A 15,112-nucleotide genomic window follows, 5' to 3' on the forward strand; every position below is an offset into this window, starting at 1 on the left:
AATCTCTAGTTTGGATGATTGGTGATAGGTGCATAAATGAAGGGCCAGGAGGAAAGGAGTGGGTTGGAATTGGGGCCATTCAGATTAATTCTGGCCTGGTCTGGCCTCGGGCCATTTCTCATGCTGTCTCTTTCTCTTCCCTGTTTCCCTTTCCTTTTGAAAGGCATCACTACTCCTTCACACTCACTGATGTTTGCTATTCAACAAATTATTAATGAGGCTGATCTTATTTTAAGGGGTTTATTGCTGATCTTCACAGTTAAAACACACACGATAAAATATACAATGTTTTAGTTTTGTGTTAGCCAAGTCCCTCCTGATCTGCTCATAGGACGCTCTCTTTGAATTTTGCCTTCTGCTTTTGTCCCAAGGAAGGAACTAACTAAACACACTTTTCCCCTAGTCTTTTCTAATCCCTTCTTTGGTGAAGGAGATATTGTCTTCTTCCTGTATGGAGAAACCACCCCTTACCCTAGAAGCAGCTAAGGCTCATTGGTAGGTATCTCTCAGCATCTGTTGTAACTGCATCCAGATGGGGTGGATCTTATTGTGTAGACACAATAAGAACATGTTCTATTTTGGACAACCTCCCAAGTGCCTTTTCATGCCCAGGAAACTGTTTTGGGGCAGCTGGAAAGAATAGTCTTGGAGTTACAGAGAGAAATTTCGGTTGGAGTTACACATTTAGAGAGTTACTGATGATACTGTACAAGACAGCATTTAGATTGAGAAGAGACAAGTAAGGTTTGTTAGAGCTCTATCCTGGATCCTGGATGTGTGAGCAGAAAGAATTGTAAAATAAGATCGAATTGCTCAAAGTCTGCGGAGAGCCTTTCATGGGAGGTGGTCACTGGCATCACAAAGGGAGCCGACTTCTCTTGGTGTAAGAAGTTTGGTAGTGATGGCAGAAGGAGACTGGGTGGTAGCGCTTATGGGGAAGAAACCAATGTATTGGGAGAAATGACTTGTTCTGGGACGTGGGTAGGGAAAATAGATGATGAGCCTGGAGCATCCTGTAGTAACAGAAAGGAAGGAGTGCTCGAAACACAAAAGGATGGGGCAAGGAGCCAACCTGAAGGGGCTCCCAGTGGCCAAGGCTGGAACGATCTGACAACAAAATCAATCATGTAGTGGATTATGACACAAAGTCCAAAGGAAATATCTGTGAGACCATGCTCATATAAATACATAATTGAATGAATAAATAAATGGAGAAGAGGCAAATCTTTCTTAGAGAAGAATTTCAAATATGTATAGCTATTGCCACCCCTTTTCCTGTGTCTGCTTCATTGTCTCCCTCCTTTGAAGGGAAAACATCAGCCAAAACCAGATAAAGGACAGGATAGCCAGCCCAAACTCCTTAAAACTCTCAGTCATGAAAAACAAGGAAAAACTGAGAAGTAATGCAGTTTTAGGATACCTTGGGTTGCATCTTGGGCCAGAAAGATGTCATTGATGGAAAAACTGGTAAAATCAAAATAAAATCTAAAGTTTAGTTTATAGTAACATACCAATGTTGATTTCTCAGTTTTGGCAAGTGACCAGTTGTAGTGTAAGATGTAAATAGTGAGGAAACTGGCTGGGAGTATAATCCTTTGCAACTTTTCTGTAAATCTAAAGTTATTCTAAAATAAAACATTTATTAAAAAATAAACTCTGTGTGTGTTTCAGAGGAAGTGGGGGAACTCGAGCTTGTTTGTAGACTGATAGTAAGTAACTGGTATATTGTAGGCTAATATCCCTGATTGATCAGGGTATTAGGGTAAGGAAGGGCATGTTTTATTAATGCACAGATAGGAGGAGATACGGAAAATTGTAGACCAAATCAGGTAAAGAAAAAGACATTAAGTGAAGAGGTAAAGTTGAGCAGTAATTTCTATACGTTTTTGCTTGTATACCTCCTACAAGAATGTTGAAAAACTGTAAATCTTTATTCTCGAACCAAACAGTTGAATCAGATTTACTTTATTAGAGAAAGTCCAACTTCTGATGGCCCTATCCATCTCATTTCATAATTCTAATTTGTATACAGTCAGGCATGGGGACGTTGCCACAAGCTTGTTACCTGGACGTGTTTAATGAGGATCTATCTATTAATATTGATTTAACCTCGGGGACTCTCCTTCTACAGAGAACTGTTTCTTTGGGGGTCTCGGAGGTATTTACACCTGGAGCAATGCACCATTTTAATATTTATTTGGGGTGGATGAGAGGACTGCTTTCCTTTTTCTACTTCTTTTTTTTTTTTTTCTGTGATGGAGTCTTGCTCTATTGCCCAGGCTGGAGTGCAGTGGTGCAATCTCAGCTCACTGCAACCTCCGCCTCCCAGGTTCAAGTGATTTTCCTACCTTAGCTTCCCAGGTAGCTGGGACTACAGGCGCATGCCACTATGCCTGGCTAATTTTTTGTATTTTTAGTAGAGATGGGGTTTCACTGTGTTAGCCAGGATGGTCTTGATCTCCTGACCTTGTGATCCACCTGCCTTCGCCTCCCAAAGTGCTGGGATTACGGGCGTTAGCCACCGCACCCGGCTCGTGCTTTTCTGTTTCAAGTGGAGAAAAGCCAGTGGGAAGTGAGAGCCTGAATCCTGGTTGTAAGAAAGAGGACATTTGGATATTAAGGATCTAGAAATGGATTTACTTAAAACCCTCTTTGCCCTTAGTTCATGAGAATCTCCAGATAACCCTAGTTTAAAGATAAAGGCAGAGAACCTGGAAAGTGTGAAATAAGGATAGGAGGACTGCTTTGTGTTGAGGTCACAGCTGAAGGGAGAGCCAGTTAATTTCCAGTGGTGCTTATTGCTGTCCTCCTTGCTGTCTGCCTTCTGGGGAGTGCCCATTTTTATTCTCCTCCTTTATCTCCTCCCTTTTCCTGTGTCTGCTTCATTTGAGATCTTCAGTGACAACCTTGAGCACCCTTCTTTTGGCAAAGTGATTTTAGCAGTGTCCTGGTTAAACATTCCATTGAAATGAAGTAGCAGTTCTTAGGGGATTTGACCTATGTAACTTTTAGACCAAAAATGCTACAAAGAGTAGAATTGTTGAATGACCATTGTGGTACAAATGCATACGTTGAATGAGGTATTTTAGAGTTCTGAATAAGGCAACCTGTTTAAATTGTTTCTTTTCTTTTTCTTTCTTTCTTTCTTTTTTTTTTTTTTTTCAGAGACAGTCTTGCTCTGTTGCCCAAGCTGGAGTGAAGTGGCTCACTGTAATCTCAAATTCCTGGGCCCGAGTGATCCTCCTGCCTTAGCCTCCTGAGTAGCTGGGACTACAGGTGTGAGCCACCATGCCCAGCTAATTACAAAAAAATTTTTTAGTAGAGGTGAGATCTTGCTATGTTGCCCAGGCTGGTCGTCAACTCCTGGCCTCAAGTGATCCTCCCACCTTAGTCTCTCAAGTGCTGGGATTATAGGTGTGAGCCACCAGGCCTGGCCAACTCTTAAGTTTTTAAAAGGGCAATGAAGTTTTTGCTTTTTGGGTTTTTTTTTTTTTTGAGACGGTGTCTCATTGTGTTGCCCAGGCTGGAGTGCTGTATGTGCCATCTTGGCTCACTGCATCCTCTGCCTCCCAGGTTCAAGTAATTCTTCTGCTCCAGCCTCCTGAGTAGTTGGGACTACAGGCGCATGCCAGGATTCTTGAGACAGGGTTTCACCACGTTGGCCAGGCTGGTCTCAAACTCCTAACTTCAAGTGATCTGCTTACTTCAACCTCCCAAAGTGCTGGGATTACAGGCATGAGCCACCATGCCCAGCTGGGCAATAAAGATTAACAGGCGATGTTACTCCTTATTTGTAGGGTAAATTGGCCGGACCGGGTCCAGAGATTCTTAACCTGAAATCTACGGAGCCTCAGGTGCTTCCTAAATGGGTTTCAGAGGAATCAAACTGCATGGAAGTTTAACAAAGGTTGTGCTTCAGTGTCCTCAAATTTCATCAGAAAGCCAAAGAATACTGTGCCCCTCAAAGGTTAAAAATGGCTTTTTGTTCAGTTTCACTGCTGATCAAGATGGTGGGTTGGATACAATGGTGTTTTCAAAACACTTGGAAATAATAATGCCCATGTTTGTTTTGCAGTGCTTTTTTAGCCATATACAGTATCCAAGTCACAAACCATTTCTCCTATACTTAGTAATTTTAGATGTATTATAAATCTAGTATCATCCCACTTGTTTCAAATTACTCCCATTAATTTACATTACAAACCATTTTGAGATCCCAGGCAATCTCAGGTGTAATTCTAATCTGGTATTGATTCCATGTGTCTTTGGGGGTAAATATTTGCTATATTAAAAAAATACTTCCCATTTATTTATTCATTTATTTGAGATTAGGTCTTGCCCTGTCATCTAGGCTGGTGTTCAATGGTTCCCTCATAGCTCACTGCAGCCTTGAACTCCTGGGCTCAAGCAGTCCTCTTGCCTCAGCCTCCCAAGTAGCTAGAACTACATATCCAGCTAATTTTTAAATTGTTTTTTAATAGAGACAAGGACTTGCTATGTTGCCCAGGCTGGTGTCAAATTCCTGCCCTCAAGCAATCTTTTTACCTTGCACTCCCAAAGCACTGGGATTACAGGCATGAGCCACCATGCCTGGTCTATTTCCTCGTATTTATGTGCTGTCAGATCAATTAACATAGTTCAAAAAGTATAATTTTAATATTATCAATGTTACATTTCTAGCCTTTGCTAAGTGGACATTTTATGAGTAAGTGCTATGATGAAATATTTTTTTCAGCAATTATGTCTGATACTAATTTGTTTATAGCATAAAGATCACGGTTGGTATAGATAAAACAGCAAGAGAAAAATGGGGAAAAACAGCCACCAAAAAATTCTTGAGAGTAGACTTTTGCCTGGTTTCCTTGAAGGCTTACCACTTTACTCTTGCAAAAGAAAATATGTGTACAAATGTATTTTGTTGTCTGATACAGATTTCTTACAAATGAAAATAAGTGCTGGCCAATTATGGTCCTTCAAATGATTCAAGGATTATAAATCAATACTGAATCAAAAACCTCTTAAAATTATTTTCTAAATAAGCATGATCTAGGTAAATGGTTTTCAAATATAAGCAGACCACAAGCATCACCTGTAGAATTTATTGAAATGCATATCCCTGGGACCTCACCCCACAAGGATTCTATTTCAGTAGTTCTGCAACTAGGATCTGGAGTCTGTGTTTAACATATGCCCCAGGCGGTTTGACCACATTTTGCTAAAACTGATCTAGGTGCTAAAAGATTACATGGAATAGCTGTAATGTATAACACCTTTAATTAAAAGAAGACTTGATGAGTGTGGAGAGGTGAGGGAGACATGGAAGTATTAGCAAATGATGTGGAATAATTTTGCACCTCAATTATTTTGAAACCCAAAGAGCTTTTGTATATGTACATTTTATATATTGTTATTTACTATATTAAACATTAAAATTGAGGTATTTAAAATATTAATTTTTAAAAGCCACTACATATTGACCTAAATAAAACCTTTATAAAACCAATTTTCCAAAATTAAAAAAAATTATTGAGAAAGAATGGCATTATTTTACATTCATGCAAATCTCTTTACTGTCTAGCTTAATAGAAGACAGCTAGATTCTCATAGGTTATCCAAAATGCTTGGGACCAGAATTATTTTGGATTTCAGATTTTTTCTAATTTTGGAATATTTGCAGTATATATTCTTGTTCCAGTGAGCATTTCCTTTGAGCGTCATGTCAGTACTCAAAAAGTTTTGGATTTTGGAGCATTTTGGATTTCAGATTTTCAGATTTGGGATGCCCAACCAGATTGAATCTGATTCTCTATTCAATCTGTTGCAATGTTGTTTTGGTTGAAGTCTATAAAGAAAATTCAACTTCACACAGAAAGAGGATGAGTATTTTTAATACCTTCTTTGATATTATACCAAACCTCCGTAAGTGGTAGTTTCTTAAAGATTAATTGCATTGTGGAATCTGAAATGAGCTTTTTTAAAAAACTAAACCTTTGATACATTAAAATCAGTTGGTCTGCTTTGCACTTTTTTTCAGTGTATCTTTCATCCATGCATGATTTTGTTTTTTAAGAGGGAGTCTCACTCTGTCACCCAGGCTGGGGTGCAGTGGCACAATCTCAGCTCATTGCAACTTCTACCGCCCAAGTTTCTGGGATCACAGATGGGTACCATCACGCCCAGCTAATTTTTTGTGTTTTTGATAGAAATGGGGTCTCACCATGTTGTCCAGGCTCTGGTATCAAACTCTTGAGTTTAAGCGATCTGCCTGCCTTAGCCTCCCAAAGTGCTGGGATTACAGGCGTGAGCCACTGCACCCGGCCTACCCATGTATGATTTTGTTATACCATTGGTCATTTGGAAACTAAGGCAGATCTTCTCATATAACTTTGATCACTGTCACCCTGATCTCATCAGGAAAGTCTTTTAGGTATTGGTGAATGAAGCTGGCAAGATTATGTGGCAGATGTAAAAAGTCTTCCAAAGTGCTTGAAAGCTCAAATTTCATCATTGGCAATAAGTACTGTCAATTGTTTTCCTCAAAGAAACAGGCTCAACTTTGTTCATTTTTAATAAAATGTCTGCCAAATACCCAAGTCAGAATAACTACGGTTTGTGAATTGTTCAAGTAAAAATGGTAGTCCATGAAAAAACAGCTAGCTCAGCTTGCAACTCAATTACACAAGTGCTTTTCTTCTAGACAGCCATTGTACTTCAGTGTGCAGTGGACTGCTTCATGGGTACTTCCATTTTGTCACAAAGAACATCAAAAAGACCCATGCTGAAGGGTCAAGATTTAATGAAAGTAATAATTCTGACTGCTTGCTTCGTTAAAGACAATCATAAAGGAAACTGGCTTAAAAAGAAAAAAACCTAACCTGTGGTAGTGAAGAATGCAGTGACTACTAGTTTCATTTGGTGCCACTGCTTTGATTAGTGCGAAGGCGCCAGCAGTTTCCCCATAATTGCTTTTGCACCATCAGTGCAAATGTCAGCACACTGAAAAGACAATGTCTTTGTGTTATTCTAAAAATAGTTCTGACCTCTGAGACGGTCTTGGGGACTCCCCGGAATCTAGTAAACACACTTTGAGAACCCTTGATAGAGATGCCTTGGGCCTCCCTGCCAGCATTGTCGTTTTAGTGCCAGGCATTAACATGTTTGTATTACATGACGATTTAGTAATACAGTCTGGACTACCTCTTTATGAGACGAGGCAATGTTGTCATGATTTTAGGTAGAAGAAGTGGAGAGTCCACAGTGCAGGCAGTTATTCAGTATTCATCTAAGAGTCTTCAGCTCCTCCAGTGTACTGGTCCCTGAGATGCTGAAGCACAACCTCCCTCCATCCCTGCTCATCCAAGTATTTTCCTGCGTTTGAGACGGCTTAAACGCTTTCCGTGGTCTTCTGAGTAGGAAGTGATTTCGTTTGTGCTTCGTATAGGACTTACTATATTGCATGCTCAAGTTTTTTGTTTGCTTCTTGTCAATCCCTTCATTGCTTAAGACCAAAATGAGTTACTGTTTTTCCTGTAATCTACGTGTAGTCCAAAAAAGGCGAGGTGTTTTGTAAATATTTGTCTCTATGTAAGGAAATCAAAACTGAAAGCAAAGTAACACCAAGTGTGCCCGTTTCCTGAGCTCAAGCACTAGAAGGATCAAAAGTAGCGAACTTTTGGTTTACTGCCGCGGTCTTGTTCCTGCTCACTGCCGCCTCTTGGGGCCCCATATTATTCAACAAATATTCAAATTGGAGCTGGAGTTCTGAGCGGCCGGGTACTGTGTATTCCAGCGGTGGGTGTCTGTACGTAGTTAGAACCTGGCAAGAGAGCACTCGCGAGGACCCCTCAGGCGGGGCTGGTCGGCGCCCGGGTTCTGCCCCCTGCCCGACCCTGCCTGCCGCCTGCCGCCTGCCTCCGGCTCGGGCCGCCGAGCGCCCTGCCCATTTAAGGAGGCGGGCCGTACCACCGCAACTTTCTTGACAGGGGGTATCCCGGCGGACTCGGACAACTTCAAGGGAGCCGAGAGGCGATTTCTTTTCCTTTCGAACTGTGGCCCGCGTTGTGCTGCTGCTGGGCAGGCGCTGGGCGCCGGCGGTCTTCGAGCGTGGGGGCCCGTTGGCTTTCCCTTCTCAGAAACTGCGCCGGGGGCGCTCGCTCGCTCGGGATTCGGACGCGGCGCTCCCCAGGCTCGTCTGGAGTGCAGATCGCCGCAGAGGCCCCAGTGCCCGGATGTCCATCAGGATTAGCGCGAGCCAATACGGGCCGAGCCCGGGGCTGCGCCGAGGACGCCCGGGGCTGGAGAGCAGGTAGTCCCGTAACATCGGGGCGCCGCGCCGGGACGCGTACCCGCCCGGCTCCGCCAAATGGTGAGCGCGGCGCTGGCAGCAGGGCCCGCGGGGTGAAGGCGCTCATGGACGGAAGACCCCTGGCTCTATAAGCTGAATTATGGCAGCCCAGTCAAGGTAAGCCGGGTACCGGAGAAACTTTTTAAACGCATTCGTGGCGGGGGGAGCTGAAGGTTGCGGGGGCGGGCAGGGTGCGGGGAACGAGACCGGCAGGAAGCAGCTTTGTCATTGCCTTCTCATCATTCCCGAGGCTGTGACTTGACTAAATGTCAGATAAAAAACAGTTTGGAGAACATGCTGAACAATTTCTGCATAGCGGAAAGAAGGTTGGAGTTAATGTGAAGATTAAAATTAGATAGCCTCCTTCTTCCCCCAGAACTGTTATTTTCCCGGACATTAAGTCCATTTCACTTGTCCGCCCTTGCCCAAATTTCCATTTCGGTTCTTTGTGCGCCTACCCTTCGGTTCTCTGGATTTCTTGCTTGTTGTCTCGAGGGGAAGTTTAGAAATACGATTAATGTAAAACATAGTTCACCTTGGAGAGGATGGGTGAGAATTTGCCTGGTGAGTGAAAATTTTACTGCTAGAATGTACGATTCCACATAAAACGGCCCCGCTTACGTGAATCTGCTGAGTAGGCAAAGACCGGGAACGCGCTGGGGTGGTGAAGGGGAGAGAGGATAATGAACTGCAGTTGCTGTCAGAGGAGCGCTATTGTAAGAACCTCAAGCCCTGTCTTTCCATGGTTTGTTACTGGTTTTGTAATGAGCGTTAAAGAAGAGTGATGACAAGGCATTAGTGATTATTATCCAAACTGTTCTGTGCGATTTTATTTTAGTTTTGACAGCAGTTGGTGCTAAGGGAGACTTAGGAGTTATATATGCATTCTCTTTCAACTGTGTTTTGCTGGAAAGCAGTTTGGGCTCACATATTTAAAAATAATAGGGCTCTTCAAGCTGATATTTGATGTAGAACAGTGATTTTGGGAGGTCTCAGAAGACTTAACAAATTTCACGTCTGAAGACTCAGATCATGGAGAGAAATGAATGTTAAATGTTCATGTTTGGGCTGGATGAGACTGAATTTTTTTTCCTACGAAGTAGAACTTTCTAGGAAGGAAAGAGCTTCTCTGTGTAGAGTTATTTCCTATGTGCTACCTGCTTTTTATATTTCTTTCTCTCAACCCAGTGGTTTATCCTCTGCCTCCATTTTATTGACAGTTTTAAGAAAGTGGTTCTTAATCTGGGGCCAAGTAGTAGGAGAACTTGGATGAGAAACAGAAGTTGCGTCTCTATTTTTGTTAACCTCTAACTGAAATTTAGTGTTTTGTTTTTTTTTTTTTAAAGTAGGAATAGAGATAAAACTATAGTACCAGTCCTTGTGATGTTATCACAAATAGAAACTATGTGTCTTTTCATAATCTTATTACAATTGTTGCAGATATCTTCAGGTAACTTTTGCGCTATCCACTCAGGAAATTAAGGAACTGCTTTATCTTGCTTAATTCAGTAGTAAAGAAAAACAGTACTGTACTATTAATTTCTTTTAAATGTTTTAATAGGTGCTTGTCTATATAATCTGGCCCCTTTGTATTCTTATGTATTTTATTTAATGTATTTAAAAACATTATTCTGATAGTGGTGTTATTCATCAGACTGCTACAGAGGTCTATGGCACAAAATCTTCCATTAAGATACCTTGATCTAAGAAGTTAGTAAATGCTGTGTGACAGAGCTCAGTAATATAGCGCAGGGATTTGAACCCAGGTGTGAGAGATTCAATGCCAGCGCTCTTAAACTAATGATAAAAATAAAATGGGACACAAGCTAAATTGGACACTGCTGTGTGCCAGGCACAGCGTTAAGCAACTTTAATTGGATTAGCTCTTTGACTCTTCTCGGGCACCTAAATAGGTAAGTACTTTTATTATCCACATTTGTTACTTAAGGAAACTGAGGTCCTGCCTGGCTGTTTCTTGCTTGAGGTCACAAAGGTGGAGCAACGCCTGACTCCAGATCTGCTTTGCACACTTCCTCCCTTACGTGCTTCCTCTTTAATGCTGAGGTGAGATGTTAAAGGGAGCTGCCAAGCCTCAGTATAACAGTACAAAGAATGATTCCTGCTAAAATTGGTTGTTTGTAATATGTAATAATCCTGAGTTATCAGTGTGGTGGTTCAGCTTGCCAGCAATTAAAACAGATGAATTGTGGTTATTTCTGATCCTCTACCTGGCCTTCCGACATTCCCTGGAACTAGGAACAAGACTGTTACGTCTGCTGTTTTCTTTGTGTGTTGGGAGTATATCTCACATTTTGTAAATGTCCGTTTTCTTTGGTTACACCTGGAATGTGGTCCAAGTTCATTCAGATATTGTGCTCTGTGGGAGAGAAGGTAATCTTTGAGATCCAAAGAGAGAATATATGGAGAAGATTCAATATATTTTGGGACTTCAGGGAAGCTCTAAAGCTGGCCCACGTTGCCCTGAGTAGTGCTAAGAGAAACCGAAACATCACCTGTGATGTAAAAGCTCAGGTAGTGAACCATGTGCTATGCATTAGTGTTTGTTTGCTCTTGAGACAATTAATTTAGACTGACAGACTCATTGTACTTACGATTCATAGCTCGGTGTTTAACCACACTAGTTTCATTGTGCATTGTTTAGTTTGATTCCTGATTTGATATTGATGGGTGATAATATGACTTAATTTTTTATGCAAATTGATTAGGCAGTGTATTCCCGTCCCTGTAGTTCACTCCTTAAGGCAAGATATTGTCTCCCACATTTTAGTCTCCCCTACATAAGCTAGAAGTACTTTGAATTGAGAGATTACCTAAGTATTTCTTGGCTTGTGGACTTTTATAAATTAAGGTTGTGTATTCCTCTACCTCATTTTAAAACCTAAGAGTAGGAAATTTGTTTTGTGGTTGATTTCTTCTCTTAAAGCTGGAAGACATTTCTTGACTAAAATGCGAATTAAATGCTTTTAAAATTTAAATTTTGGGGGCCATATTTTGAAAACAATGAATATTTGGTTTATTGTGTTCCCAGAGTTGTGGAGAAAGGTGGTCACTGAGAAATGTCCTGTGAGTTAAAGCGGATAGTATGCTGTGTCTGGGCTCTCAGATAAGTGTGTGCTTTCTTTGGAACCTATAAACATAACAGACACATTGAATATACTTCCTTGTGGAAATTGCAACAAACTTGCTTTCTTTAATGTGAAATAGTTACAGAACATGACTTTAGTTACTGGACTCTGATGGAAAGTGCATCCAGACTATTTTATAGAAGTATAAAAACTAGCAACTGGTAAACATAACAGTTTATAGACATTTTTTTTTTTTCCCTGCAAGGATTAACAGTGCTTTATACTGAGGAGTGATGTTGATGAATACAGGAAAAAGGAGGGCTTTGTCTGATTCCCCGCCTCTGCTGCTAACCCTCTCATTGAAGCAAATCCCTGAATTCTAGAAAGGAAAATATACATACCTTCAAATACCATCAGGGATTAGCCAGTTAAAAAAAAATCACCTGATGCTACCTGAGAACCCCTGGCCCTTCTCTACCCTGGGGCAGGGGTGTATGCGTGGGAGTGGGGGAGTTGAACTTGCTTCTTTGGGAGAGTTGAATCTGGTGGCTGAGCATGGAGCTTCTCAAAAGAAAGGATTTATAGACAAACTGCAGAAGGAAAGTAGGTTCAGTCAACTCTCCCACAGTTTTTAACTTTTGAATTTGACTAAAATTAATGTTAATGAAACTTTGAAAAATCAATAAAGAAGCAAAGTCAGATTGTTCCCAAGATTAATATGAAGCTGGTTTTTGGTGGATCTCTTTGACTCTGGGGAGGGAAAGTTTTCCGTTGCGAAAAAGCAGTGCTCTTAAACTGGTATAGAACCAGTTTTGCCCCGCCCTATGCCCATGTCTCTGATTCTTTGAGCTAGTGATTACCTTGGAAGAAAATTCGTGAATGCAAAACAGCTTTGATTAAAAATGAGCCAGTATCAAAGCGAATGCTGTGGTTTTGGAAAGGTACAGTTCAAGGAAGAGATTTTGGGACAGAAATAATTTATGTAGTATTTTGATCCATTGAATATTCTCATTTTTTCCTTCTTGTGACACCATTGTAAACAGTGTCCTTGACAGAAGAGAAACACAAACAGGTCTTTTAAGTGATTTCTTTCTAGTTCATCCTGAGAGCCCAGTTGAGCTTCCTGACTCACAGTCTAGAGCTGCTTCCATGATAAAGACTGAAGGAGCGGTGAGTCATTTTTAAAAGTCAGCTGATTTATGGGGATGTTGTTGTTTTGGCAAAATTAATGCAAGTGATCTCTCAAGAGATTTTGCTGGATTCTCTACCATACCATGAAAAGATATTCCATAGCTGGATTTGCACTCTTGAAAATGGGGTTTTTATGGGTGCTGCATTTAAAAATTTTAAATTTCAAATATATTCAGGAATAAAAATATTATGGATGAGAGAGAAATCTACTTTTTCATCTTGGTTCTGTCATTTATTTGCTGTGAGCCTCCAAATCTATTTTTTATATGATAGCTGTAAGATAGAGGAGTTATAAAGCTGATTTGTTAACTATTGCTTTGAGGTATATATAAACTTAGTTTTCTGTTAGCAAATTTCTCCATTTCATTTTTTTTGTATAAATATACATATTTTAGTAGAGATGGGATTTCACCATATTGGCCAGGCTGGTCTCGAACTCCTGACCTCAGGTTTCTTTTCCAAGATAGGCAAATAAACTTACTCTAATTCTGTATGTGAGATACAGTGGAAATACAATATGTACCTCTAGGACAAAGTTTCTTAGAGCTACGTTTCTTGGCTCAGAAATAGAAACATATAGTGAGGCTGAGTATAATCTCTTTGCTGTGGTTCAGTTACATTTTATTGATATAGGGTGAGTACTTAACTTTTACAGTAAATGATTACCGATCAGTACATTTTATTGATATCGGATGAGTACATAACTTTTACATGTTAAATGATTACCATTTTTACTTGAATGTGAAAATTGGGGGAGCTGAAGTAGTATTTTCTGTCTCCTTCAGATGGTCCTCAATTCGTTTTATTATGAATATAATGTGTTCATTTGCTCAAAACACAGCAGGTAGAATGTACAATGTCTTGCTCAAGTACAAATGTATCAGATGAACTTTAGATTTACACTTCAGGAGAAAATAATATGTATAACTTTTGGTGCTAATACTCCAGGGAACTAAAAGTAAAGATTAACTTTAAAACCATGCAAATTGCTGACTTTCTGTGTCTTGGCAGTGATCAGTGTTGAGAATCCCTCCCCTGTGCAAACTTTCTCCTTTTCTTATCTATCCATGGGGAGTTAAAGCTTAACCTGATGGCCACACAGCCAACAGACCTGGCTTCTTGAAAGTCTTGTTCTCTGCTGAATATCTGTTTTCTTGTGTTAGTTTATTAGCTTTGTTTTTAATTTAACCAGATTGAACTGCTATCAGATTCTTTTTTTTTTTTTTTTTTTTGGGTTTCGCTCTTGTTGTCCAGGCTGGAATGCAATGGCGCGATCTTGGGTCACAGCAACCTTCGCCTCCTGGGTTCAAGCCATTCTCCTGCCTCAGCCTCCGGAGTAGCTGGGATTACAGGCATGCGCCACCATACCAGGCTGATTTTGTATTTTTAGTAGAGGTGGGATTTCTCCATGTCGGTCAGGATGGTCTCGAACTCCCGACCTCAGGTGATCCGCCCACCTCGGCCTCCCAAAGTGCTGGGATTACAGGTGTGAGCCACCACGCCTGACTGAACTGCTATCAAGTTCTTAAGGCTATTGCTCGGAGCAGTAATTTGGTGACAGATTTAATATATTAAGAGGAAATCCCAGGGGTAACATCTTGTCTAAAGGAACTCAAGCAGACAAAGGGTAAAATATTTTTATTGACACCTAGATTGTCTTTATTTTGTTATGTTTTCAAAGGGCACTCACTGTTGGATTGCATTCTAAAAAGTACCAAGAATTGCTTTTCCTCCATGGTGGCTCATGTGGGTGAGGGCTTGATGACCCCACAGGCCACATGACCCTTTGTTTTGGTGGTCTGGGGAAGAGTTAAGGCTGTGAGGAAGATCTTACCTCTTTTTTTACTTTTTTTTATTTTTTCAATTTTTTACTGTTGGATTGGCAGCTAAACAAATAAAAAGTAAAAGGCTATTTTAGGGGTAATATGGTCATGTGAGGTTCAGGGTTCTCACACTTGATTACACACAAAAATCACCGTGGTTGCTTGTTAGCGTGCAGATTCTGCTCCCACTCCCCCCAGAGATTCTGAGTGGACAGGTTCTGGGTGGAGCCCTGCTATCTGTAAGGCCAGGGGCACAGGTACCGTGCTTTGTGAGATGGTGCGTGTGTGAGTGAGAGAGATCATGTAAACCATGTTGTACAATGCTATTAAATTTTGATTTAATATATGCTTATAAATATACATTTTTCCCTCTCCTGTTGAAACAGACTGGAGGTTGGTAGAGAAGGTGGGTATCCACCTCCATGAATTTATCCTTATATTACAAACTGTTGGTTGAAATGTCCAAATGCGTCTGTGTTAAAAAAAAATAATAAAGTAAAATTAAAAGATACCAAGAAGCATTGTCCAGTGTTTAATCATACAGCACCTTCCAAGAATTGTTTCTTCTCAAGGACCAGGGTATTTAATTTACGTTTTTCTATGCCTTGTGGGCTCCCTCCCCAGTTAAGTCTGTCTCTCTCTCTACCACACACACCCCAGTTTATCAA

The 15,112-nt window shown here is 40.8% G+C and overlaps 1 protein-coding gene across 4 annotated transcripts in view; it reads left to right on the top strand.

Annotated features, from left to right (window-relative positions):
- Positions 1-15,112, top strand: part of AFF1 (ALF transcription elongation factor 1) — a 207,818-nt gene that overhangs the window by 62,967 nt on the left and 129,739 nt on the right. The window contains exon 1 of one of the 4 annotated variants that reach the window (XM_007999176.3): positions 7,570-8,461. The exons of the other annotated variants lie outside the window; for them this stretch is intronic. Coding sequence (XP_007997367.1) covers positions 8,445-8,461 — 17 coding nt within the window. The 5' untranslated portion in view covers positions 7,570-8,444. Of the gene's footprint in view, positions 1-7,569; positions 8,462-15,112 lie in introns of those variants that run through there. 4 annotated transcript variants of the gene reach the window in all.

Source organism: Chlorocebus sabaeus, chromosome 7 (assembly GCF_047675955.1).
Source record: "Chlorocebus sabaeus isolate Y175 chromosome 7, mChlSab1.0.hap1, whole genome shotgun sequence".
NCBI classification, from domain to species: Eukaryota; Metazoa; Chordata; class Mammalia; order Primates; family Cercopithecidae; genus Chlorocebus; species Chlorocebus sabaeus.